The 27,713-nt window shown below is 38.5% G+C and overlaps 1 protein-coding gene and 2 non-coding genes across 6 annotated transcripts in view; 1 reads left to right on the plus strand and 2 right to left on the minus strand.

The window, feature by feature from the left end:
- CKAP5 (cytoskeleton associated protein 5) overlaps nt 1-27,713 on the minus strand; it is a 97,176-nt gene that overhangs the window by 11,430 nt on the left and 58,033 nt on the right. For all 4 annotated transcript variants that reach the window (XM_043481854.1, XM_043481851.1, XM_043481853.1 and 1 more), the window contains 21 exons: nt 27,450-27,560; nt 26,386-26,478; nt 23,665-23,850; nt 23,070-23,164; nt 19,299-19,356; nt 19,089-19,214; nt 18,472-18,611; nt 18,173-18,347; nt 17,126-17,239; nt 15,935-16,063; nt 12,394-12,588; nt 11,881-12,016; nt 10,560-10,648; nt 8,238-8,363; nt 6,838-6,987; nt 6,331-6,534; nt 5,988-6,123; nt 5,101-5,294; nt 3,708-3,880; nt 2,367-2,540; nt 1,736-1,856 (listed from right to left, as the gene is read on the minus strand). In XM_043481854.1, the coding sequence (XP_043337789.1) occupies nt 1,736-1,856; nt 2,367-2,540; nt 3,708-3,880; nt 5,101-5,294; nt 5,988-6,123; nt 6,331-6,534; nt 6,838-6,987; nt 8,238-8,363; nt 10,560-10,648; nt 11,881-12,016; nt 12,394-12,588; nt 15,935-16,063; nt 17,126-17,239; nt 18,173-18,347; nt 18,472-18,611; nt 19,089-19,214; nt 19,299-19,356; nt 23,070-23,164; nt 23,665-23,850; nt 26,386-26,478; nt 27,450-27,560 (2,925 nt within the window). The remainder of the gene's footprint in view (nt 1-1,735; nt 1,857-2,366; nt 2,541-3,707; nt 3,881-5,100; nt 5,295-5,987; nt 6,124-6,330; nt 6,535-6,837; nt 6,988-8,237; nt 8,364-10,559; nt 10,649-11,880; nt 12,017-12,393; nt 12,589-15,934; nt 16,064-17,125; nt 17,240-18,172; nt 18,348-18,471; nt 18,612-19,088; nt 19,215-19,298; nt 19,357-23,069; nt 23,165-23,664; nt 23,851-26,385; nt 26,479-27,449; nt 27,561-27,713) is intronic.
- LOC122450689 lies at nt 5,772-5,882 on the minus strand. The gene has a single exon (XR_006272188.1). It is a non-coding gene; the product is annotated as a small nucleolar RNA SNORD67 (small nucleolar RNA).
- On the plus strand, nt 20,982-21,055 carry TRNAE-CUC. Its single transcript has one exon. It is a non-coding gene; the product is annotated as a tRNA-Glu (tRNA).

A 27,713-nucleotide genomic window follows, 5' to 3' on the forward strand; every position in this document is an offset into this window, starting at 1 on the left:
TGGCTATTGTCAATAATGATGCTGTGAACTTTGAAGCATAAGTATTTGAATCTCTGCTTTCTAGGAGGGGATCTGAGGATCCTATTGTAATTCTATATTTAACTTTTTGAGAAACCACTATTTTCCACAATGGTTATAGTACTTTATGTTTCCACCAGCGATACACTCAGGTTCCAGTTTCTCCATATTATGGCAAACACTTGCTATTTTCCACTAAAAAAAAAATTCTAATGGCTGTGAAGTGGTAACTCACTGTGGTTTTGATCTATATTTCCCTAGTGACTAATGATGGTGAACATCTTTTTACTCGCTTATTTGCCATTTGTATATCATCTTTAGAAAAATGTCTGTTCATGTCCTTTGCCAACTTTTGAACTGGGTTTTATTTTTTTGTCAGTGAGTTATAGGAGTTCTTAAGTATTCTGGATAGCTATTGTATATCTATATATGCATGTTATCTGTAACATTCATTTATTATATATCACATATATACATATGCACATACATTTATTTCTACATCTGTATATTGAAAAACATGAATTCATACTGATGCATCTAACTCCAGTCCAATAGCAGAGTTCATTTTATTTCCCTGGGCTTCCATATTTTATCACCCTTCTCTGGCCCCCATTTTCCTTATTATATCTACTTGACCAATCCCTTTATATGTAACCAATCTCCCATCTCTGCCATCATCTCTGCCTGGTTCCCCAGGCCAACCTCCACTGTTTGGGCTCTGAGTCCCCATTCTGAGCCACCCACGAGCTGTCCTGCTCCCCTCCAACACACATGAATATCCTCTTCACCCTGCCCAGGGTGTGCTAATACCACGCCATGTCAGCTCCCCGTCATGGACATCTTCTTCCGGCTTTGGCTCTGCTTCCTGGCTCTGAGTCATGCCTCTCACATGACATCCTCCTCACAACACCTGGGCTTGGAGACCCTCACACCGGGCCCTTGTGGCTCTCTACTCCCACCCCGTGCCACAAGGTAGGTGTCTTCCTTGTGCTACCCTCCTCCTGGCTGTATGACTGGACCATTAGGAAAGGGAAGCAGAGGAAGAAGAGAACGATTTTTAAAAAACATGTAGTTTCTCTTTGCTCCAAAGTCTAATGACTTCCAATCACACTGAAAATCCAAACAACTTACTGCTGGGCTTTTACAGCTCTATATGATCTGGCCTCTGTCCACCCTTCAAATGTCATTCTGTGCCATTCTCCCTCTTGCCACCTATGCTGCAGGCACACTGGCCTGTTCTGTTTCTGTGACCACACCAAGGTCACTCCTACTCTAGAGCTTCCGTACTCCAGCTTTTGTACTAGCTGTCCTCTGCTTGAGGCCCAACCACCCATCTAAGTGACGGGCACTTGGTCCCCTCTCTCCCATCCCCCACTTGAGTTTTATTTGCACAGTAGTTACTATTGATATTTTGTGTTTGTCTCTGTCCACTGAAGTCTAAGAAAGCTCCATGAAAGCTGGTTCCTACCCATTGTTATGGTCCAGCCTCGGGTGAAAGAATACAGCTGTAAACAGCAAGGCTCTATTAGAGCTCTCCCCATCTACTTGCTCTGCGCAGCAAGTGATGTCTGAGAGTGGGCCCTGCGCACTGGGGTCGTCAGGGTGGCACCGAGCGCTGACCGCCTCCCCTCATGCTGTCCTCAGCGTGCAGCCGCCACTACCACTGCTCTGCAGTGGTCATCTGTGGGGTCACCGCCACGGGCAACACCACCGTTACCTGTGTCAGAGCCTGAATGCTTGTGCTGATGTCACCGCTGGCTACTTGGGAGATAATAAAATTGATTGTGGATGCTGTATTACTGTGCATATCATCAAAGTGTGGAGAAACAGCCCGGATCCTAGAGAGCAGAGCAAAGGAAAACATTCAATTATTACAAGGTATCCCAGTGAGTTGGAATTATGCAATTCCCCACTAGATCCATGTTTCAATAAGGAACCACTATTAGCCAGACAGTAATCTATTCTGAAGGAAATCAGTCCTGAATATTCATTGGAAGGACTGGTGCTGAAGCCGAAACTCCAATACTTTGGCCACCTGATGCAAAGAACTGACTCATTTGAAAAGACCCTGATGCTGGGAAAGACTGAAGGCAGCAGAAGTGGACAACAGTGGATGAGATGGTTGGACGGCATCACCAACTCAGTGGGCATGAGTGTAACTCTGGGAGTTGGTGATGGACAGGCAGGCCTGGCGTGCTGCGGTCCACGGGGTCGCAGAGAGTCAGACACGACTGAGCGACTGAACTGAACTGAATCTATTCTAAAAAGCTGTAATTGCACAGAGAACTCTCTTCAGTATGTACACCCCGACCGTCACGAACCGCTCACGCTGAGACGGGCTAACTCACTTGGGCTCAGGAATGAGCACCGGCTCGAAAATGTCGTCCAGCTTGTGCTGCACGAGCTCCGGCATCTCGCAGCGCACCGCAGCGCTGTCACTCTCGATCTCGTCCAGGTCCAGCTGGAACTCCCGGCGCACCATCTGCGTGGCCTCGGGGTGCCCACTCATGCCTCGGGCTTGGCTAAGGGGAGCAAAAGGAGGCTCCTGAATCAGAGAGACTTCTGAACCTGAGGGCAAGAGCAGCACTGCCAACCTCCCCAAAGCTGCATGACAGACGTTCAACTTCTGGTTTCAGCCCCCCTGAATGATTTAAATCCTTGCCTCTAAGCAAGTGTCTTCAATGGGCAACAACGCTGGTTCATGAATATCCTGAGAGTAGATTCACTTGTACTTATAGTACTGCCAAATTATAAGTATTCTCTCTAGTTCACTGAAGCCAACCAACCTTGTACAGCTATTCCGGTTGCGGCAGTAAATAATAAAGAATATTTATATTGACTCAAAGGTCATGACTTCTGGGCAAAAACCTAAGAAATATCTAGACTGCCTGGATTTTTTCCACCAATTTAACCAGTGTTTATGTTTTTCTAATTACAAGCATCATCCCATGCAGTGTTCAGTAAATTTTATACTTCAGGGACAATCACCTCTTTTTAGGAATATTCACTCTTGACGAGGTGGGACCAGCATTACATCTAAGCAGTAGATATTCAGTTTCCAAATTCAAACTGGTTAAAATTATACTCATGATATGACCCAAAATAGAACTATCTTGCTTAGAAGGCAGTTTTTTGAGTCCCTAAGCCAATTCTGGGTGGCAAGCATTTTACTCAGCTTAATGAGAAGAACAGGAGCCTGTTCATGACCAAACAGAACACAAGGAAGAAGGCGAACCAGTGCTTTGGCCACATGACATTGAGCTGACACTTCTGCTAGCCAGTGGACTTTCAGGGAAGGCTTGACTCATAGCTACTTGAACACCCTCCACCCTGGTTATAAACTCTACACCAGTGGCCCTCCAGAGGGGATGAATCCAAGTCAGAAGTTAGAAAGATATAAGAGCCCTGCTAATGAGAAATTAGCAGGCAGTACTTACATCCTATAAGTGCGATACATAATTCTGTCCACGGAAAAGCAGTGAAAGAAGGCACAAGACTATTTAGAAGTGGTTTTGAGACAAAGACAATGAAGACTGAAGGATTAAACATTTGGTTACAAGACATATACCCAGACACTGTGTCATGCATGATAATGGCTACAAGAACTCAAGATTATGTCACAGGATAAGCTCTGAGCACACAGGCAAAGGCCACAGAAGCACCTCGGGCCAGCACCTCGCCCCACATACTTGAGTTTGGAGGACATGTCCTCAGCTGGCCCCTTGCGCAGCATGTTGGTGTTGCAGCTTATGCTCTGTGTGCGCTGAGGTTTCTCTTCCACCTGTTTCACTGGTGCAGCCGAAGGCCTTTTTGCTGACCGCTTAATCCTCTCCTCAAGCATGCTCATATCTTTTTCAGAAAGCTGTTAACAGAAGCCACATTTATTAGCTCACCTCTCTACTAGAATTTCAGAGAATTAAAAACCTCATATGGTGGTTTAGTCGCTAAGTCGTGTCCGACTCTTATGACCCCATGGACTATAGCCCGCCAGGTTCCTCTCTGTCCATGGGACTCTTCAGGTAAGAATACTGGAGTGTGTGGCCATTTCCTTCTCCACGGGGTCTTCCCAACCCAAGAATCGAACCCGGGTTTCCTGCATTGCAGCCAGATTCTTTACTGAGTGAGCTATGAGGGAAGCCCAAAAACCTCATATAATCTTCATATAATTGGAAGCCCCAAGAATTAATTTCCATTTTCATGCTGAAGCAAACAGGACCTCCTAGGTTAGGGTATGTTCACTTTCAAACACTACCTATACTTTAAAATCAACTGTTGCTAAAACCTGACTTACTTTTAGTAAGAGAACATATGAAACAAGGAAAGGATACAAAAGAAAAGGCCCCCATGAATAACTACAAATACAAAGGTCAAGAATTAAACAAAACTTCCTCATTTTTGTGGTGTCACCACTAAACTAGTGGTGTGGCTATGGGCAAGAAGCCTCACTTCTGGTCATCTGTAAAATTCCCATCTGCTTTATCTCCTTCACTGGCCTTATAGTGAGGATTAAATGAGATAAATGTAAATAAAAAAATACAAGCACAGGGTAAATATATGTGCTACTAAGAGGTAACTGGAGTGAAGAACAGGTCCAGTCACGGTAGTGATTGGCTCAGAGGAACTAGGAGTTAAAAACAGAACCTTCTATGTTTGGAGAGTCTGGCTAACGGCTGTAACTCAAGACCTTTTTGATCTGACAGGTACCAGAATCCACATTATATACAAGTGAGTACTTACTCACTAAAAAATAAATGTAGTAAAATTATCAAGGAGACTGCCGGGCACAATTTAAATCCCAGACTAGCTCAAATTTCTTGATTCAAAAATAGTTTTCATCTAAAGCAAATTGATAAGAGGGGAATGCTCAGAAAGAAAATCTAACTTCTGGTAAAACACAGCCTTAAGTGTCCTAAAGTAATCAGATGCACCATCAAGGGTTTATATGGATTTCAGGACATAGCAAGAGGTTGAGTTTTAATAAAAAGTGGTAAAAACTTAAGAATTGAGATGGGATGAAATTTGTCACCTACGTGATCTTTCAACTCACAACATGCTGAAAATGTTCAGAGAAAAGTGACTCACGGTTCCAATCAGCTTGAACACTTGATCCCCATGCACATTGTACACTGTGACGATGGTGTTGAGCGCAGCATTGCGCACAGCGTTGTCACGGTCTCCTATGTGAATCGCTATCTCCTTTAAGGCTTTTCCCGGGGTTGGCTGGCAAACATTCATGCCATAGGACTCGACCAGACACCCCAGTTCTTCCAGGCACTCTGATGGGGAAGAAAAGCTAGATTAAGGACACTCAACACACATTCGGAGAAGGCAATGGCACCCCACTCCAGCACTCTTGCCTGGAAAATTCCATGGATGGAGGAGCCTGGCAGGCTGCAGTCCATGGGGTTGCAAAGAGTCGGACACGACTGAGCGACTTCACTTTCACGCACTGGAGAAGGAAATGGCAACCCACTCCAGTATTCCTGCCTGGAGAATCCCAGGGATGGGGGAGCCTGGAGGGCTGCCGTCTATGGGGTCGCACAGAGTCGGACACGACTGAAGTGACTTAGCAGCAGCAGCAGCAACACACATTTGGAACAAAGACCTATGTTTACTGGATACATTTCCCTTGGCATACATGAAGGGCTAAAGTCTTATTCTGGCTCTCCCTTGAATTTCTCCTTGTTTATTGCCTTCTACAAAATATACAACGAAACAATGGTGCTAGAGCAAGTGCTCCCAGAAGGGATGCCTGTGAGTCAGATGGCCCCTGTGCACTTGATTTTGTCACCAGGGAGGTACTGGGTAGTGCCTGCATCACCTGACACTGTGGCTCCACCAGTGTGCAACTCATCACTCTCACAGTCCAATCAGAAGGCGGGAACCAAGAAACTTCCTGGTTCATCTATAAACTATTTCTCTGAGAGGTCACTGCTGCAGACATAGGCATCAATTAATAGTTGCTTTACCTGCTCTCTGCTTGGAGTTTTTGGACTTGGTTCCTTCCATGATGAAGGGGAACATCTTGCTGGCTGGGTAGACAAGGCACATCCGGTTCAGGATGGCACGGACATCTTTACGAATGACATCCTTTGGTTCTCCGACCTGGTCAACAAGGAAAATAATAATAAAGTGAGGCACTGTCTGAGTAGCAAACGCACCCCCTTGTGTGTTACTACATCTGAAAGAAGAAAATGAGTGGTGGAAGGTTATCATCATACAATAGATGGAAGATGGGAGAGGGAATAAAAATACAAGAACTGAAGTAGCTGGGAGCTTGACTCATCTTCCAGAGTGAGAACAATGTCTTACCTTGAGGATAAGATAGGGGATGAAGGAAGATGCTTCGTTCTCAGTAAGATGATATTCCTCATCACTTAGCAGGGTGAAGAGCAATTTTAAATATTCAAGGGTTTTCATGAGGACGCTTGTATTGGTGTCAAAAAACCGCAGCGTAACCCACTTTAAGATAAGATCCAGGCAGCCAATGACACCCTCTTTCTCGGTCTCCAAGTGCTTGAAAGAAAACGATACAAAACCCCCCAAAATTAGACTGTTAAAAATTTAATTTCTATTAGGCGAGTAACTCTTAAATTTTACTACAGTCCCAGAAAAAAGATGATAGATTTTTAAGCCTCCACTTAAGACCCCAAATTATAGACATGTAGTCATTTATTCAATCAGATAATAAGAAAGTTCTAAGAACAAAGAACATGGTGTATTCTAGTTCTCAAGTCATGCAACCTCCTGATTATTTCACAGACTTCAGTATTTTCACACGTCCAAGATTCATGCCTAATAATTTTGTTGCAAACTTACATCAACCATGACAGCAAGGGCCTTGTTATGATGCTGAAAGTCTGAGTGAAACATCTCATCTTGTAACCATTTAGCCACACAGCTAGACATCTGAGTTTTTAGTTGCTCAATGTATTCATCCCGTGGAGTAGTAAAATTCCACTTTAATACCTGAAACAAACAAACAGTGAAAAGGGGCTGTAAGGGGTTCAACTGAAATGCACAGAGACATTCTATTTAAAGCAGCTGCAGGAATCAATTTAACAGGATATTTTTAAATTCACCAAGATTAATTTGTAATTAAACATGAGTGCAAAGTGCACTTTCCATCTGTCATACACTGGAAGCTTAATTCTTAAAATCTTTTAGGAATAGAATTTTCAGCAATTTTTACTAGAAAAATCAATGCTCTGTTATCATACAACATGGTGAATACTGTTGGCATAATTTTAATAAGGGGAAAATTTGAAATGTGTATAAAAATTTTAAATATGCATATTAGTCTAAGCATTTATTATAAATATATTTACATACATGCACAAATTGACATTCAAAGATGCCTATGGCAGTATAGTTTATAAGAGCAAATACTTAAATATTTAGCATAGTGGGTTGAGGATAAAGACAGGTAGACACATACGATGTATCAATAAACTGAAAACACATATGCATTCAGATATGGAACAATCTTCAAGACAGTATTTCAAATACCATTAAAAGAAAAAAGTAAGATTCAGAACAAAGAGCATGGCATGTTCCCACCACTTGTGCACAAGGAGAAATATATATTTATACATATATGATTGTATAGGAATGGAATATTATTATTTTTAGAGTAATAAATAAAAAAACTGGTATTTTCCCTGTTCAGGGAGACTGGAGTAGGAGACATGCTTTTCATACTTTCTGTACCTTTTTGCAGTTTGAATTTTTAAAAATTTATGTACTTTGAAAAAACTTTAACTGATTAATAAAACCAAAACAACATCAAAATATAAATTATTGAACTAGCCATATATAGTTATCAAACCTATCTTTTAAGGTATCAGGTACAAGAAAGATTAAAGGAGTGGCATATTACATATGCGTTAATTGATAAAAATCAATGACTACTTTCCAGTCTTTGATTCTAAACAAAATAAAACCCCACAAACCCACCAAACGCCCAAAAACTTCTACTTCTTTCTACCGGGAGAAAAAAAAGGCAACAGCTCCATTCCATAGTTTCTTTGGAAGGAGTTAATGCTGTAGGATTTTATACTTCCATAATGTAGTCTTAGAGAAACAAGATATAATTCACAAGCAAAAGATTTAATTAATTATTAGATATTTCACAATGCTATGAATTTCAGACAGAAACTTTTAATTCTTGATTATAAAACCAAGCAAAAACTTCCTGAAGATTTTAATTCTTTCCTTACCTTTAGTCCTTTCTCATCTTTCATTCTTTGCTCCTTTCCATTTGGAACAACAATAAAGATAGGACCAGATTTGTCTTCATCCTCCTTCAAGCTGGTTTTGCTCGGAACTTTCTTTCCTTGTGCAGTCTACAACCAAGGTGCAGGGAATACTGATTAGATAAGATTACTTCTCCTTAGGATTTCACTGTTACTGCCTATTAAAAGGGTACCGTGTAAACCTTTCCCTTTTGTATCTTTTTTTATCTTTTATATCTTTCCCTTTCTATATCACATTCCAAATGAAAGAAACAAATGAATAGAATCTTGCATTTGATATGTTTGTGCACAGGTTTTCTAGCAATGTTTCTGATAGCAGGCTTAAGTAACTGTTGGTTAGTGCTTGGGCTGGCATGTGACGTGGTTGGAAAAGCTATATCAATGGTCTGGGTCATAGGTTATTTTTGTTTATTGAACAATTCTTTAAAAAAAATTGAGAGATAAGTGACATATAAAGCTATGGTTTTTCCAGTAGTCATGTATGGATGTGAGAGTTGGACTATGAAGAAAGCTGAGTGCTAAAGAATTGATGCTTTTGAACTGTGGTGTTGGAGAAGACTCTTGAGAGTCCCTTGGACTGCAAGGAGATCCAACCAGTCCATCCTAAAGGAGATCAGTCCTGAATATTCATTGGAAGGACTGATGCTGAAGCTGAAACTCCAATACTTCGGCCTCCTGAGGTGAAGAACTGACTCCTGATGTGAAGAACTAACTTTGAAAAGACTCTGATGTTGGGAAAGATTGAAGGTGGGAGGAGAAGGGGATGACAGAGGATGAGATGGTTGGGTGGCATCACCAACTTAATGGACATGAGCTTAAGTAAACTCTGGGAGTTGGTGATGGACAGGGAGGCCTGGCATCCTGCAGTTCATGGGGTCACAAGAGTCGGACACAACTGAGCAACTGAACTGAACTGAACGAATAGTTCTTTTCTTTCTTGAAATCTTCATCACTGTTTATAGCTTTCCATATTAATGACCTTTTGAACAGCAGTCACACGTTTAGTATCACTTAGTTGAGAAAGCTTTTCTGTTTCTCTGCATATAAAAATCTCTATCACATCATTTTAACTGGAGACACTTTGAGAACCTGCTTCTAGAGAAAACTGCTGAAACATTTTAAATACTTAAGTTATTAAAGTGGCTCTTAAAAATAATCCAAGATTTAGAATCTTTGTATCAGATGGAAAGAAACTGTAAACATATAGTATACATATTTAAGGTAAAATTTGAATTTCATTACTAGAATTATTATTATAGTAAATGCAGTAAAAGTCTGCTATTTCCAGGAGGCCAGCATTTCTTTCTATTTCAAAGACTGAAATCATTTAGTCAAAACAAATAAGAGATGAGTAATGTCAAATTGCTTTGTAAACTGCAAAAGTCTGAAAAAAAAGTGGCATTAAGAATAGAGTAAAAAAATACCTTAAGGCACTTGTGATCAAAAAACTAAAATAAGCGCTTGTTAAATGTGGGATGAGGAGAGGAAAGAGGACAGGAAAAGAACAGTTTCATTGGACAATTCGTAAGATAAATACCCGTTTAAATTAACTCACTGAATTGAAGGACCCAAGCACACGGAAGGAAAGTGAGTAATTAATACTTAGAAGGATGGCCACAGGATGGCCCTGCTATAGTGGGGAGGTAACAATAAATGTACTGGATAATAAAACATGTCCTCCACTGACACATCTCCATCAGTTACATGTAGTTAATAAAGTAGTTCTCTCTAGATTTACTATTGATTGCACAGTTCTGCAATTTCCCTTCTGTAAATATAAAATAGTCAATACTCTGAATACAGTGACAAGCTCTGAATATTGATACAGAAATTGACGACAATTTGCTGTGATTAAAAAACTTAATTAAATGAAAAGATACCTGAGGATACTTAAGGCTAAGCATTTGAAAACATTTCTTTAAACTGTTCAATTCTGCATGGATGCTAAAGGACTGGTGATCCATCAAATCTCACTGGTGTGGGGACAGAAGGTCCTTTGAGTCTAATCAGAACACTTAGTGGTATGATGACTTAACAGCCAAATGTGGAGGAAGTTGCTTACTACTGAAAATCTCCCCCAAATACCTGGATGACAAAAACCTTTGCAGTAGCTCTTGAGAACAGGATGCCTCTGTTTCACGGCATCATTAAAAGTGAGCCACAGAAAGTTGTACAAGCACTTCACAGATAATACCCTTCCATATGTAGTATATGTCTTAAAAGAATGACTTAGTGTAAAGAAATATTTAAAAGCAACTCTACACTTGAGCTGCAGAGTTAACATACCTTTGTTTTAGAGGAAACTCCTAGAGCCTTGCCCTTTTTCGGATCAGGCTTGGATTCTACAGTGCCAGAAACAGAATCTTCAACAGGAGCTTTGAGAAAATAAAAACACACACTGTAAATACAAACTCTAACTAATATCACTATATTCTGAGCAGGTTCAAAACACAATGATGGTGAGAAAGCCTACAGTTTTAAATGTATCCTTTTCTAAAGTGTTTAGATTTTTTCCCCCTAATCTTTTTTCTCCACAATTTCCTCTTTAAGCACAACCTCATGAAATTAGTTCAGGAAATCTACATCTGCTTTATCAACACTTAAACTGCAGCTTAAAAACTTTTCTAAATAGCAATTAAAAATTAATTAATTAATTTTAAGCAGTTAATAGCAATTAAATCCATCTACCTTTTTGCTAGATGGATACTTCTTCAAGAGAAGAGTCTATCACCTTTGAAACTACAGGAAATTATATATACCAATAGCAAGATTCCAATAGATGTTATAACTGAATATACACTTTGACACTAACAATTTACACACATAAATTTTCTAACTTTTTAGCACCCCACTAAACAGATTATTGCTTTGTTTAAGCACTAAGTCCAGCAAAGCACTGGTTACAGGTTAGTGTCTGTTTATATGTTATGGAATTTTAACATTAGGATGAAGAAGTCAAGAATTTTTCCTTGACAAAGTTGAATAAATATTTGAATGCTGCTTTTTTGTTGTTGTTGTTTTTTGTTTTGTTGTTGTTGTTGTTGTGACCAGTGGGGATTGAACCAGTACCCCTTGTTTCACTGGAAGTATGGAGTCCTAACCACTGGACTGCCAGAGAATTCAGTAAATATTAGAATCCATCAGCAAACAGCCAAGTGCAAGGGAACGAGAACTCATTTGTGAATGAGGAAGCAGAGTCTTCTGCTGGTTCAGACACTGACTTGACTGTTTGGCCCTGTGCAAGTCACTTAACCTTTGGCATTCCTTGTCTGTTAAAAAAGGGGATTCAGCTAGATGGCCCCAATTGCCCCTCTAACTATAATACCCAATAGCAGAAAATAGTTATGGAAACCTTAAAAATAAGATTGAGCACTTGCTTTCTGGAGTATTTCACTGTGCTACTCCAAAACTGCTTTTTGGAGTTGGAAATCAAGTTAATTATCTTCAAACCTTCAGCATAGTTACTGGCAAAAACAGGCAATTTGAGGAGTTGGAAGGAGGGCTTGGGATCTAAGCCATGAGAAACTGTGATTTAAAAATGAAGGTTAGATTTAAGAGTTCCCTCGGCTATTTTAATTCCCCTATAACCCATTCAAAATAAACTTACCTGAGGCAGGCTGGAATTTGGCTGGAGCTGACCCTCCCACTGGTTTGGATGTTGCTTTAGCAGGTGCAGTGGGCTTGGCTGGCATGTTAGCTTTGGCTTTCTCTAACATGGCCAACACCTGATCTTTAGAAGTTGGCTAGGGAGACAATATAATAGAGGTGAGAGGCCACAGAAATGATACACTCATACTATGCTTACTAACAGATCTGCTGTCAAACAAATCTTTGAGCTCCTGGTTTTGAAATACCAACGAAGGGACACAGCACATAGTGCAAGAAAAGTAACACATTATGAAGTCACACTAAGTTAGCTGCCATTCTAGAAGGTCACAATTTTTATCCCTGCAAAGCCAGCAATTCTTTAGAAGTTCTACACTAGTAAATATTTGATCTGTGCTCTCATTGGGATTTCAAGTTGAAACTCATAGGAAGTAATATAATCTTTTGCCTCTATAAATTCATGTTCAGTATTTTTCTAATGGCTTTTAACAGCAGCAATAATAAGTAGAAGTACTTTTAGTTTCCCAGTAGCCTTGGCCATTTTCTCATATCCTAAGTGCATCATGAAGAACGGCAAGGCATCCTGGGCCTTCTTTCGCACGTCTCCATTGCGATCCTCTAGGCAAGAATAGAGGTGGGGAACACAAAGGATGAGGTCTGTGGGGGTGGAACGAAGAGTCGGTAGTTTCTCAGCCAGCCAGCCCAGAAGCTGTCAAAAGAAATAAAGACCAGTTACATAATTCGTGTAGAAAACTGTTATTATTTCTGACCGTAAGCTTAATGATTTCATCAGTACCAAACACTGAATTAGTTCTCACACTGCAACTTTCCAATACAAAATCAGTTATTTTCTTGTTCAATGAAATAATAAATTTAAAATGCTGACAACCAGTTAAAATAAGGACAAAGTTTTTTGGACCATATTTGAGCATTCAGCTATAAAGTTTTAATTGTTCTTAATGCATCTGAAAGAAGAAAAACTTTCACACTTCTTTTTATTTTCAATTCTAAGAACTATTCAGCTAGAGAAGATCCAAAATATTTATTTGATCAGAAGATGACAAGTTCTACCAGGACTTCTGTTTTCTGCCTCACATAAGAGAGTTTTTCCCTATACCTCTAAAATAATTCATATTTGTATTTATTTTTAATTGAAATATTTATCCAGATGATTGCAGTTTCACATGCAGTTATAAGAAATACTACAGAGAGATCCCATGCACTCTTTATTCCATTTCCTCCAATAGTAGCCCTTTATGAAACTATAACCACCAGGATTCTGACATTGATACAATTCACTGATTATATTTAGATTGTTCCAGTTGGACTTTTTCTCAATTGTTATGTGTGTATATTTAGCTCTCTACAATTTTATCATGTGTTAATGTATCCACCACCACTGTTAAAATTTTGAACAGTTCCATCCCAAGAATCCCACGTGTTGCCTCTTTTATAACCACACTCACGTCCTTCCTCCCCCTCCTCCTCTCTAATCCCTGGCAACTATTAATCTGTTATCTATTTCTAAATCACGAGATTTCAAAGTTATCTAAATGGAATCATATGTAGTATGGAACTGTTTGGTACTGGCTTTGTCACTCAGCACAATTTCCTGGAGACTTAACTGACTTGTTGCATGTATCAGTGATTTATTTCTTTTACTGCTGAACAGTATTACATATGTGGATATATAACAGTTTGTTTAAACATTCACTTGTTGAAAGATATCTGTTTCCAGGTTTTGGCTATTTTGAATTAGCTGCTATGAACATTTGTATATGGGCTTTTGCATAAACATAAATTTTCTTTTTTCTGGAATAATTGCTCAAGATTTGTTGGGTCATATAGTAACTACATGTTTAGTTTTATAAGAAACTGCCAAACTACTTTCTGGAGTGGCTATATCATTCTACATGCCCACCAGGAGAGTGTTCAAGTTTCTCCACATTCTTGTTGATGTTTGGTGTTATCACCACTTTTAATTTTAGTAATTCTGGTAGTTGTCTATCTCGTTGTAGTTTTAATTTGCATTTCCTTGATGACCAGTAACACTGAACATCTTTCATGGGCTTATTTGCCATCTGTAATCCTCCTCAGTGAAATGTCTGTTTATGTCTTTTGCCAAATTTCTAATTAGATTTTTTTAACTGCTGAGTTTTGAGTTTTTTAATATATACATTCTTGATGATAATTCTTTATCAGACACAGAGTTTGCAAATATTTTCTCCCACTCTAGCCTGTCTTCTCATGTTCTTCACATGGTTTTTTGCAGAGTAAGAGTTCTTAACTTCGATAAATTGTAGTTCTGGTGTCAAGTCTTATGAATTCTTTGCCTGAAGAATTTCTATATCCTGAAGGTTTACCCCTATGTTATCTTTAAAAGTTCCATAGTTTTATGGCCCGTGTTTAAGCCCATAATCCATTTTGATTAATTTTGGTGCAAGATGTGATTTAATTCAAAGTTTAATTTTTTTGGTCTCTGGAAGTCAACTGCTCTAGCATCATGTGTTGAAAAGGTCACACTTCCACTGCATTACTTTGGTAACTTCAAAAATAGTTGTTCATATTTGTGTGGGTCTATTTCTGGGTTCCCTCTTCAGTTCCACCTATCTGGGTCTATCCTCCTCCTCCTTACCCCTGCAATCACTTTTTTTTTTCTTTCTGACCACACTGCTTGGCTTGCAGGATCTTAATTCCCAAACCAAGGATTGAACCTGTGTCCTTGGCAGTGAGAGCATGCAGTCCTAACCACTGGACAGTCAGTGAATTCCCCACAGTGTCTTGATTATGTTAGCAATTTAGTAATCTCTAGTGTTCTTGCCTGGAGAATCCCAGGGACAGGGGAGCCTGGTGGGCTGCCGTCTATGGGGTCGCACAGAGTCAGACACGACTAAAGCGATTTAGAAACAGCAGCAGCAGTACATGGTAGAATTGTTCTTTCCATTTTTTCCCTTTGTCAAGATTGTTTTAGCTAGACTGTAAGTTTTAAAATAACCTTGACTTTGTCCATGGGAAAAAAACTTCCTTGAATTTTGATAGGAATTACATTAACCAGAACTGACATTTCTATTATGGTAAATCTTCTAATACACAAACCTATCTTTGGGTCTTCCCTGAATACTTCATCAGCATTTTGGAATTTTCAGTATACATATTTTGTATTTGTTTTAAGTATATACCGACGGGTTTCATTTTCTTTAGAGTGATTGCACATTGTACGGTTTTTAACTTCAGTCTCCATGTGTTCACTGTACTTGACTTTTGTCAAATATGATTATGTTTATTTTGTATCCTGCAATCTTACTGAACTCATTTATTCATTTTGGTTATCTGTAGGTATCTTGGGATTTTCTACGTAGACAGTCATGTAGACAGTCTATGTAGACAGTCATCTGCAATTAGGGATAGCTTTATTTATTCTTTCTCCAGCTATATGCCTTTCATTTCTTTTTCAGGTCTTACTGCAGTGACTAGAACTTCTAGTTCTATGCTGAGTAATAATAATGAATGTGGACATCCTTGCTTTGTTCCTGATCTTAGGGGGAACGTGTTCAGTCTTCAACCACTAACAGTATCATTTACAGAGGTTTTATGCAGATGCTTTTTTATTTAAGTTGTAATTCTCTTGTATTATTACTAACTTACTGAGAGTTTTTATTATCAATAGGTGCTGGATTTTCTCAAATCCTTTTTTTGTGTCAGTTGATAGGACTGTATGACTTTTCTTTAGTCTGCTGGTATGATGGATTACATTAATAGATTTTTGAATGTTGAACTGCATTTTTATGTCATGATTAAAACCTCTTATTTTACTATTTAAGAGTTGAAGAAAAGAGAAAATTTCACAAATTTTAGAAAATTATCGCTAACAAAGCACATGAAAAGGAAAAAAAAGAACCATATGAATAAAAGAGCTCCAGGAATTTGGTTTCATTTTATTAGCTATTTTATAATGGAACTCATTCTATCCATAACACATATGATTTATTAGGTAGGCTCAAGCCTCTAGGATGGTAAAAGACATGAGTAAAGCACATCATATTTGCAGTACTAACCTCTTGCCTCAAGAAAGGATTTTCCTTTTTGAGCTCTTCAGAAAGATCTTCCCCCTCCAACCATTCCTTCATGCCAGTCTGTTCTGCCCAAGCATTCACAGTTGCTAGGGCAGCGGATCGAACATTGTTCTGAATGGAGGAGAAAATCAGTAAACTATCACTATGGTTTGCAGGTAAGGAGTGAAAAGTGTATTACTTTGTAAACATGAACAACAGAGGTTTCTCTACAGGTCTACAATAAACATACTTGAAACATTCTTCATCTTCTCTGAAACAACTAGATTTATGGGTAATCTCCAAAGTAAAGTAGAAATGAAAACTCTATAAATTTTAACAATCCTATACTTAGTTAATTTGGCAAAACATTGAACTGGGCATAAAATATCATGTTAGGGGAATAAACTCCTAGGTTTTGTTTCCTGAACCTCTGGGGACACTCATGTCCCTGGTTATTTGCTAAAGGATATAATTCTATGTGTTAGAGAACTCATAATGGTTAGCTTGAAATGATTAACAATTTGAATATTTTGTTTTTATATTAACTTGTACTCACAGAATGAGAAGGATTTAATGACATGAAAAATATTAAAATAGTCCAATTCCTCAAATTAAATGAATTACACAAAAATAGACATATTCAAATATTCAATCTACGGATACATATAGGAGCTTGTAACTCTCAATGAGACAAATTCTAGGACTGTGCAACTGCAAATATCTTACTGAAGTACTAGAAGATTGTACTACAGTTCAGGGGAAAAGGTAGAAAATAAAATACATTATCCAAAAATTTTTGTTTATTCACTCTTTATACCAACACTTTAAACAATGATATCATAATAGTAACAATTTTTTAGTATGTACTATATGAGGCAGATACAGGTACTTTATGTACAGACTCTTATTTAATCCTCTAAGAATTAAATTCCACAGATAAAGCACTGAACCTCAAAGAAGATAAGGAACTTATCTAATGGGTCACAAAGCTAGTAAGTGAGGTATGTGGTCACCTTAATATTGCCTGGGAGGTAAAAATGTTTTATTATTTTCCTTCCAATAGTCTCTTCTCTACAAAAAGTTTAAGACCGTTTACATGCACTCTTGCATTCATAAGAAAAGGATTATTTTTAGCCTAAGTATGTGGCTGGCTGTTCCAGAATGCAGCTGTGGTGAAAAGAGAATCAGGGATACCTTGCTGTCTCCAAGCACTGTGATGATAGGGATGCCTAAGTTCTTCACATGTTGCTTGATGTTTGGGCCCATGGCTATTGCCAACTGCTGGAGGATAGTCAACGTCTGCTGCACCTGAGTGGGAAGAGCCAACACCTTATGTTCAAATCACAGTACCGTGTGTTCAGAGTTTCGAAAGTTTGCTGCTATATGGTCAATGCAGTAAGAAGTTTCTGGCCTAAACAGCTGGTTATGATACTAATCAGCTTATGAATAATTTTTAGGTGATGTCCTCTCCGTCAATCATCAGTTCATAAAACTGGAGTATTAGAATTTTAGACTAGATTATAATGCTTTATAATTTTAAAGTAAGGTAAAGCTTAATTTAAGAAAAATGTGACATAAAAATCCAAATCTAAAAATTAGAAATTAAGCTTGTTTACATTACAAGCAGTTTTATATACAAATACTTAATAATATCAGAGGTTTTGTAAACAGCATATCAGGTTCATGAAAATTTGATTAATAAACTTGCCATCTACCAACAAAACTTGAGGCACACTCAGAATGAAAGGAAGCTATTTCTAGTTCAAAGAAATAAAGTGATCATTCTCTTTTTTCTTTTTTTCACTGGTGAAGGTTATTGGAAAGGAGCCCCTTACAGAAGGGGAGAGGGGAGAGAAGAAGAACAGGCATATGGTCTTTTTTTTTCAATTGGAGTACAGTTGCTTTACAATGTTGTGTTAGTTCCCGCTGTACAGTGAAGTGAACCAGCTGTATGTTTACATGTATCATCTCTTGTTTGGACTTCCTTCCCCTTTAGGTCACCACAGGGCAATGAGTAGAGTTCTCTGTACCATGCAGGAGGTTCTCTGTTTTAATAAATTGGTTCTATTTATTAAAATAGTTACAGTTATGCATTTTATACATACATATATATATAATAAACGTCTATATGTCAATCTCAATCTCTCAATTCATCCCACCCCTCCCTTCCTCTTCGGTGTCCATATGTTTGTTCTCTACATTTGTGTCTCTGTTTTGAGAAGAGGCATATGTTTTACGTACCAATATTTTATTTGAATCATTGAGTCGACCCTTCAAGGCTGTTGGAAGTTCACCTATGTTCGGCTGGATGAATTTTGCTTCATTGATAATAGCTGCTACTTCATCAAGGCCTTCTTTTCTGATCTTCCAATTCTTGTCACCAATCTTAGACACCAACTCTGAAGTGATTTTATCACTGAAAAAAAACAGAAGACAGAATCCTTAATTCCTGATGCCTAAAAGAATGTCAAAGAAGTCCCCTTGACTAAGAAGCAGAAGGCATCATTAAGAAATCATCAAAGAAGTCATTAGCAGTAAACCTGATTTCTGTCCTTGGCAAAAGATCCACAGCATCACTGCCCCCGTCATCTGGTTCATCTCCATCTTCCCCTTCGTCTGTCCCACTTGTGCTGTGTTTGGAAATCCCTCTGGTTGGAGCCGGTGGGTTCTGTCCCTGCATCTACACACAGACAAGTCAGTGAGGCTAACGGACTCGATGAGGAATGTGAGAGCAAACTGGTGAGAGAACGGTACTTGTGTCAAACTCCCATATTCCCTCCTAACACAATGTTCACACAGCACATGTTTTAATTAGACTTGGACTTCAAAGTCCAAAAGGTTTATTCAAGGAAGGAAAAGTATGTCTTTAAAAAATTGTCACATTTAGTGTGCTTTTTGAATATGTAATTCTGTCACAATGTTTGACGTGTCAGAGCCACAAAGGATTCCAAGGGGAAAATGTCCCATCCTACACTATAGCTATCTTGTTCTCTTCCTCACAAGGTCATCCACTTCTTATGAGCTCTTCCCAGTGATACTTCATATATATAAATGCAAATACATACATATTCTTCATTCTAAACATTTAAAAGTTTAAACTTAACCATATGAGCATTCTCAAGTCAACTATGGATTGAATCATCTGTGAAACCTTTACCTTCTCAAATTCTGCATCTATCTGGGATAGGAGAGCAGGCTTCTCATCCTCAAAGAACATTCGTAAAGAGGGACCAACATACAGATACATCACACCAAGCAGAGTGATGGCAGAAGTCCTCACAGCCTGGCAGAACAAAGAAAACCTTTCAGATCAGAACAGAACCACGAAGATCGCTGTACTGTCCTATATATGCTGCTATGTACTCACTGGGTTTGTTGCAGCAAGAGCTGTCTTCACATTGCTAATGAAAGCTTTCACATTCAGTCTAGAAGAAATAATATTTAGAATTAAAAACAAACAAATGAAACCATCAAAAACACTCACTGGGGTTTTATAAAGCTAGACCTTTAGATATGTCCTGAGTTTGACTTATTCTCTTTCTGCTGCTGCTGCTAAGTTGCATCTGACTCTGTGCAACCCCATAGACAGCAGCCTACCAGGCTCGCTTTTCCCTGGGATTCTCCAGGCAAAACACTAGAGTGGGTTGCCATTTCCTTCTCCAATGCATGAAAGTGAAAAGTGAAAGTGAAGCCACTCAGTCGTGTCTGACTCTTCTCAACCCCATGGATTGTAGCCCACCAGGCTACTCCGTCCATGGGATTCTCTAGGCAAGAGTACTGGAGTGGGTTGCCATTTCCTTCTCCATATTCTCTTTCTACACTCATTTAAAGTAAGCTTTAAATACTATCAATGTTAATTTATGCCTAAATCCACAGAATTGAATATCCAACCAACTTTTTGACATTTCCATTTTTATGTCTAGTAGATGTCCTACATCTGTCAAAACCAAACTCCTGACTGTCCACACCCCAACTCCCAAACCTGTTCTTCTCCTCACCTTCTCTATCTCGGTAAACAGTTACTTCATCCTTTCAGTTGCTCCCAGCCTTCCTTGACAGAGTCATCCTTGACTCCTCTCTCTCTCAAGCCCAATATCCTTTTTAGTTTTACTTTCAAAATATATTCTAAGTCATAATACTTCCAAGTCAATATAATTCCTTGACAGAATTATTTCAAGTCTTCTAATTAGTCTCCCTGCTTCTGTCCTTGATCCTACCTATTCTGACTGTAGTCTAAACAACCCTGTTAATCTTCTGCTCAAAACCCTCTAATGGTTTCCAATTTATTCAAAACTTTGAGGCTCTACAGGACCTGCCCCCTGTTCCTCCTTTGATCTTTCTTTCTTTTTTAAAAAAAATTTATTTTAATTGGAAGCTAATTACTTTACAATATTGTAGTGGTTTTTCACACACATTGATATGAATCAGCCATGGGTTTACACGTGTTCCCCATCCTGCTCCTATGATCTTTCTCTCCTACCATTCCCATCTCCCTCACTCATTCCGCTCCAGCTGCATTCTGAAGGACTACCAGCCTGTTACTGTCAGCCCCTCATGTCCTCAAGGTCTATGTCTCAAAGGCATTATTTCAGAAAGGATTTCTGTCTTACAGAAAATAAGACTACACTAAACCCTCCAAGGTGTTACCACTAATCCCCTATCTGGCTTTATTTTTATTCCGTTGTTATTATGCTTTCTGATGTATTTTTTATTGTTTACTGTCATCTCCCCTTACTCAAATAAGCTCCATGAAAACAGGAATTTAATCTTGACCATACTGTATTCCTGAGGGTCTGGAACAAATGACTAGAATATCACAGGTACTCAATATGTAGTTGTTGAATAAATGACAGATCACAGATGAATTAAAAAAAGGAAAATATTCACATGGCTTTTATGTCATTCATGCCAAGAGATAGTTTTCACATCAACAATTATATAGTTAAGAAGGGATTGTAACAATACCCTCAACTATAGGAGAACACCACAGATACCGACATAACAAACAATTCTTTGCCTGAATAACACTTAAATGATACGTTCTAGGGAATCCCCTGGTGGTCCAGTGGTTAGAACGTGGCACTCTCACTGCCAAGGGCTTGGGTTCAATCCCTGATCAGGGAACTAAGATCTTGCAAGTCATGTGGTGTGGCCAAAAAACCTAATTTCTAGAGTACTGTGTCTTCGTTTGGTGGAACTCAGAACACTGCAAGCAGCCTATTGAGAACGTGTGAAAAGCAGCAGGGGACAGAGAGAGGCCACACAGAACAGTAGTTAGTCTTCCCTCTCGGAACCAGAATGCCTGGGTTCAAATTTTGGCCTTTGCCACTTTCTAGCTGTGACTTGGTCAGATCAAGTGCCCTAGTTTGCTCATCTATAACAGGAAGAGAACATACCTCACATGGTTTTTATGATGAGTAAATCAAATGAGTTATTATTTGAAAGTGCCTGACATAAAGTAAGCTGTATAAAATTTTGTTAAATAAAACACTGTAGTCCCTCCTTATCTGGGAGGGATGCATTCCAAGACCCCTCAGTGGATATCTGAAGGTATGGATAGTACTATAAATACTATTTTTTCCCCTATACATATGTACCAATGATAAAGTTTAATTTATAAATTAGATGCATTAAGAGATGAATAATAACTAATTATAGGACAATTATAACAATATACTGTAATACAAGTTATGTGAATGGGGTCTTTCTCCTCAATCAATTTTTTCAACTCTACCAAAAGTGCGGCAGCAGCTGCTTCACTGGTAAACACAGCCACTCGAGTAATGATTATATTTGTCAGTCCAAACCTGTTTGTGAATCCATGCAACCATTCTTACTTGCAGTAAATGGCTTGGTGTCAATTGTTTCATGGCATTCCTTACTGAAGTCCTCATATAGACTCCATGCTTTTGGGGGGAACACATTCCCATCAATGACATTTTCTGCTCATGACTTCCATTCACAAATTTAATGCTGTTTCTATCTTAACTAAGCAGTTACAAAGCTTGCAGTTTGAGGTGTGAAATTTCTTTTTCCTTTACAATTTATGGATAAGATTTGTTCTTACTGTATATCTTAGCAACCTTAGCACATTATTTTCTTCTTTCCTGAGTTAAGAGATTACACTTTGTCATGTAAAGGAACTTCTCTCTGGCATTTCCAAATTGCCAGCATCTCTATTCTTGCACTTTGGGACCATTATTAAGTAAAATAAGGGTTACCTGGACAGGAGCACTGCAACACCATAGAGGTGATCTGATAACTAAGAAAGTTCCTCAGTGACTAATGGGGAGAATCCAATGGACAAAGGCATGAATCATATCCTGAGCAGGACAGAGTGAGATTTCATCATGCAACTCAGGATGGCCCATAATTTAAAACTTACGGAGTGTTTATTTCTGAAACTTTCCATTTAGTATTTTTTGACTGTTGGTGACTGCAGGTAACTAACTGTGGAAGGAGAAACCACAGACAAGGGGAGACTACTGTAAACCAATGTGTTCAACAAGCAAATGACTTTGGGAAAGAGTGGGTTAAACAAGCGTCTGTGGGACTTCCCTTGGGATCCAGAGGTTGAAATCCACCATGCACTGCAGAGGACGGGGATTCAATCCCTGGTCGGGGACCTGGGATCCCATGTGCCGTGGAGCAACTAGGCCTGCACATTGCAGCTGTTGAGCCTGTGGGCTTGGAGTCTACCTGCTGCAATGAAAGATCCTGTGTGCCACAACTAAGGCCTGACGCAGCCAAATAAATTAATAAAAATAAAGAAACAAGTGCCTTTATTGCAGGACTTCTAAGAGCCTTTAATTTTCCAAAGTGCACTACAGAGTTCTAAACAAATGTGATTTTATATAGTAATCTCCAAATGTATTTAACTAGAAATCCTTGGAACTAGCTTTTCCGTGGATCAATCATAAATACTGAAGAAAAATAACTTAGAGAACCCTGATGTTAGTGGATATCAAAATGCAGGAGAACAAGCCAATACAGGCTTTTTAGGAACAAAGGTAGTTTTTTTTATATAAATTAGACAATTGAGCTCTGGTTTCTCAGAAATAAGCAGAGACAGCTACAACAAATATAATCACCAGTTAAGAGAGTGGCAAAACAAGTACTTGATTTCTTTCTGACTTACCCAGAAAAACCAAATTCTTTTATTGCATTTGATAGCCAGTTCAGAGTTTCTGATTGATTCTTGGGATTCTTCTGTGAGAAGGCCATTGACATAACCTGGAACAGAAAAACAAACATACAAAAAACCAAACAGATCTGAGTTTTCTCTCATATTTCTTGTAGAAATATACCTTGACATTAAGGCAGAAGTGGATTGAGCATGCCTTTTCTGATGCTAAAGCAAAGATAAGAATGCCGTAGAAATGTTTAACTTGAGAAAATAAGGTAAGTGACAGTAGTATTAAAAGCATTCTCACAGTATTGTAAACAACTCTACCTCAATAAAAAATTAAGAAAGAATTTTGGACAGTGTACAACTTTTCATTGGTGGTCTCTTTATAATGTCTTAAGAGAAAATTACTCTCATCCTTAATAGAATATTCTTGACTAAGACAATTTTAATTATCATGCAACAGTTATTACCAAAGGTAAAAATTTAAATAAAGTATCAGAGTGGTTTTACTTGAGAAGAAAAGAACTAAAGCTTAACTAATAACCTCAAATTAAAACTGGGGAAAAACTGGGGAAACCTGCAGAAACGGCACTGTGTCACTGACCTGTTCCGCCGTCCACGGCAACAGACAAGCTTCAGCTATTGCTGTCATAGCTTCTTTTGCATTGTTCCCACACTTCACATCACCAATCTTGTCCACAAGTCCATCCAAGACGATCTGTGCTGAAGTTTTGGAAAAATTTCCCTTCTGGGCAATCAAAGCAACTATGTGAAGTTTCATCTGCATCACCTGAACAAGGGTAAGTATCAGAAAATTATAAGTAAGCCAAAGACATCTTTCTTCTTCAGGCTATGCCATGTGGCTTGTAGGATCTTAGCTCCCTGATCAGGGATTGAACCCAGGCCCGTGGCAGTGAGAACACAAAGTTCTAACCACTGAACCATCAGGGAATTCCCCCTAAATATTTATCTATTTACTTATTTTTATAGTAGCCTGAAGATGTAAATTAGGGACAGCTTAGAACATGACCAAACTAGAATCAAGTTTTAAACAAGAAACAAAATAATTTTTATCCTTTAATCATTACCAATTAAAGTAGCTGACTTTAATAATCAATAAAATTTATTATTATCAATTTTAAAGTAGCTAAGAGAAAAAACCAAACCATTCAATGTTTTAAAATACTAACAAGCATCACCAGCCCAGGTGGAATGCATGAGACAAGTGCTCGGGCCTGGTGCACTGGGAAGACCCAGAGGAATCGGGTGGAGAGGGAGGTGGGAGGGGGGATCGGGATGGGGAATACGTGTAAATCTATGGCTGATTCATATCAATGTATGACAAAACCCACTGAAATGTTGTGAAGTAATTAGCCTCCAACTAATTAAAAAAATTAAAAAAATAAAATAAAATAAAATACTAACAAGCAATGTTACTGTGTGAAGTTTATAAATTAAAAAACATACAGTAATTTCTATATTCTCCTCCTCTTATGGTTATTTGCATTCAGTACTGAGTGCACATCCTGAAATCCATAATAAATGACCATACTAACTCAGAATCCTAATAAGAATTGCCCACAAAAAAATTACAACCCTCATGTATACACAAACACTGACTCCCCCAGAAATTGAGAGGGTTAAAGAACTTGTATATTTTTAAGAGGAGGAATGGAAGGAACTGTGAAAGATAATTTAAAGATGTTAAACTGATGATAGCAGATGTTTGAGATTGCAGACCCTTTTGACCATAAATATTTTCCTTTGTCCTGTTTGAATATTTAAATAACAGGTGTTGGCAAGAAAGTAGAGAAACAGGAACTCAACACTCTTGCACTGCTAGTGTGAATAAGGTTTGGCAGTTCCTCAAGAAGTTAAACACAGAGTTATTATAAGCCTTAGCAGTTCTACGTCTAGGTATGTACATGTGTTCCCATGAAAACCTGTACATGAATATTCACAGCAGCATTACTTGCAACAGCTCCAAAGCAGAAACAATGGAAATGCCCATCAACTTATGAATGGGAAAATAAAATGTTGTATATCCACACAAGGAATATTGTTTAGCAATAAGAGACTACAGAGTTGATACATGCTGCAATATGGATGAACCTTGAAAACATTATGCTAAGTAAAAGTTAGACACAAAAAGTCACATCATCCCATTTATGAAATGTCCAGGAGAAGTGATACACAGAAAAAGTAGATTAGTAGTTGCAAGGGACTGGGGGTGGAGACTTGGGAAGGAATAGTGAGTGACTGCTGATAGGTATGGGGCTTTCTTTGGGGCGGGGGGTGGCGTGATGAAAATATTCTAAAATTATATAGTGGTAGGAGTTGCAGAGCTATGTGAATAGACTAAAAACAGCTCCACTGTACCCTCCAAAAGAGTTCTATATGCTCAGGAAGTTGTTATAAAGAAAAAAAAACATGTAAAATTACCCCTTGTTATGGATCTGACACCCAGAGGGTTATCAGCTCAAGTCAGGTGTGCTGCTTTCAACTATCTGAGAAGCTGCATGGGGAGAACTTTAAGAGTGGTGGTGTGGGGGAAGAAGGCAGCCCAGGAGCTGCTTGGCGTGGGAGACCTCGGAGGCACAGATGAGGTGCCCTAATGCAGCGCTGAGGAACAGCGTGCCAGGGAACTAAGGATCCTGAGCGGAGGACAAGAGGTGGCAGAACGGAAGTAAAACAGAGACTAGCAGGAGCCCAAAAATAAACCTGCTACATTGCAAACTTTCACTTACCATCTAGAGGAGGAGAAGAAAACTCTTCTCATTCTCCTTCATGTATTACTTTCCTATATCTCCCTTTACACCTACTTTTTAAGACTAGAAAACGGTAATGCTCAACTTCATCTCTAGTATCAGTTAATGAGTTAAACTGACTGCGGTCATTTTTTGTTAGCAATTTAAAGACTACATTTATTTTTTATCCAAAGAAATAAGAAAGCTATCTCATCGTTTATCCTCCCTAGAAGAGAGTAAAGGGCTTCCAGGCCTAAATAATGAGAAAAATCCATATATATGAATTAGCAAACAATAAGTATGTGTGTGTATGTACACATGCAAATACACACAAATACTTACTGTTTTATACATACACACACACACACACAAACTCCTAAATGTACAAAGTTAGAGTTAAGTGTTTAATCAAAATGCATACATTCTATCATTCATTTAAAATTAGATGACACTTGTCTGAACAACTTTAAAAAAAAAAGCTAAAAATCATTACCAAACTATACCTCTCTAATACTCTATAGGATGGTGTAATGAAAATTGCTTCAATAAAAGACAGTACATCTCTAATTAAAAAATACCTGAAAATTAGTTTCTTTCCATCCAGGTTTCTTGGCTAGCATCCTTACTAATGCCTGGCATGGCATTTCAGTTCGGTCCATTAATTCAACAGCCTTGAAGTAACACAAGATAGTAAGAGAATTAGGGATTAATAATGAGTTCCAAGGGAAGCACATATCCAAAATAAAGGAAGTGTTTACCTCCAAAGGAGGGAGGGGAATAGAAATGAGGTGGGTCATAGAGAGAGCTTATTTACTTTCTGTTATAATGCTTTGTTTCTTGAGGTGGATGTTTGGTATATGATTAACAGTGATGCCACTGAAACTCTTCCCCCCCGCCCCATTTCAGGAATTCACAAAGTTTGCCCCATGGAAAGTAACATTAACAGTTTCAATTTGCGTAGTATATGGCAGAAACTGCTTATATATATTTTGACTTATTTGGTTTCCCTAAAAACATAGCATAGTAGAGTAGGTTAGACGTGTATAAATACAGGTTTTAAAGAAGCACAAACTCAGGTCTAAATCCGAGTGGTGGATGCAGGACTGGAAGCCAGGTCTCCTGGCTCAAGTCTCAGGATTCTTTCAGTTTCTCCACAGCCCTCCTCATTAGAACCAAGGAGTGTGTGCCAAAATGAACCACTGTGCTCCTGTCCAACACAGATATTTTTTTTAAGGAAGCTTCTCATACCAAGTAATCATGTCTAGTCTTCTAAGAATCATGACAACAAAAGGGAAACAGAAAATAATGAGGGGTGGTTTAAGTGAAGAGGCCTGTTTGACAAGTAGGTTTAATACCATATAATATTAAAATCCATTTAAGTCTTATAATTCAGAACAAACCTAATTTTCTTGAGTAAGCACTAAGTTATGAACTGACAGAAGCCACAGAAAGCAGATGTTGAAAGATAAACCCAACACAGCTAAAAAGCAAACAAAAACCCTGCCTCATCTTTAGTTAGCATCCATCAAACATGCTCACTGGTTATAAAACACAGCAATTAGGACTACTCCTTCACTGGCCAATTCATCACTTCTCTATAATGTAATTTTCTTTCACATTCAACTCATCCTTGTGTGCCCACCTTCTGGAACTCTTCCATACAGGCCAGCCTTTCCTTCCAGTTACTGCTATCAAGAAGCTGTATACAGGTAGCAGGAAGGACAGCTGAAGCTTTTTCTTCACATACTTCAATCTGTAAGATACAAAACATTAACATTAATAACTGCTTAAGGAAACAGAAGAAAAGAATGTAGGAAAACTCCAACTAAAACCACAAGGACACTCCTATAGGTGTGCTTTAGTATCTGAGGATTCTATTATACCATTATAAAGGGGAAGTTTGTCC

The sequence above is a fragment of the Cervus canadensis genome, chromosome 11, assembly GCF_019320065.1.
Source record: "Cervus canadensis isolate Bull #8, Minnesota chromosome 11, ASM1932006v1, whole genome shotgun sequence".
In the NCBI taxonomy this organism is placed as follows: Eukaryota; Metazoa; Chordata; class Mammalia; order Artiodactyla; family Cervidae; genus Cervus; species Cervus canadensis.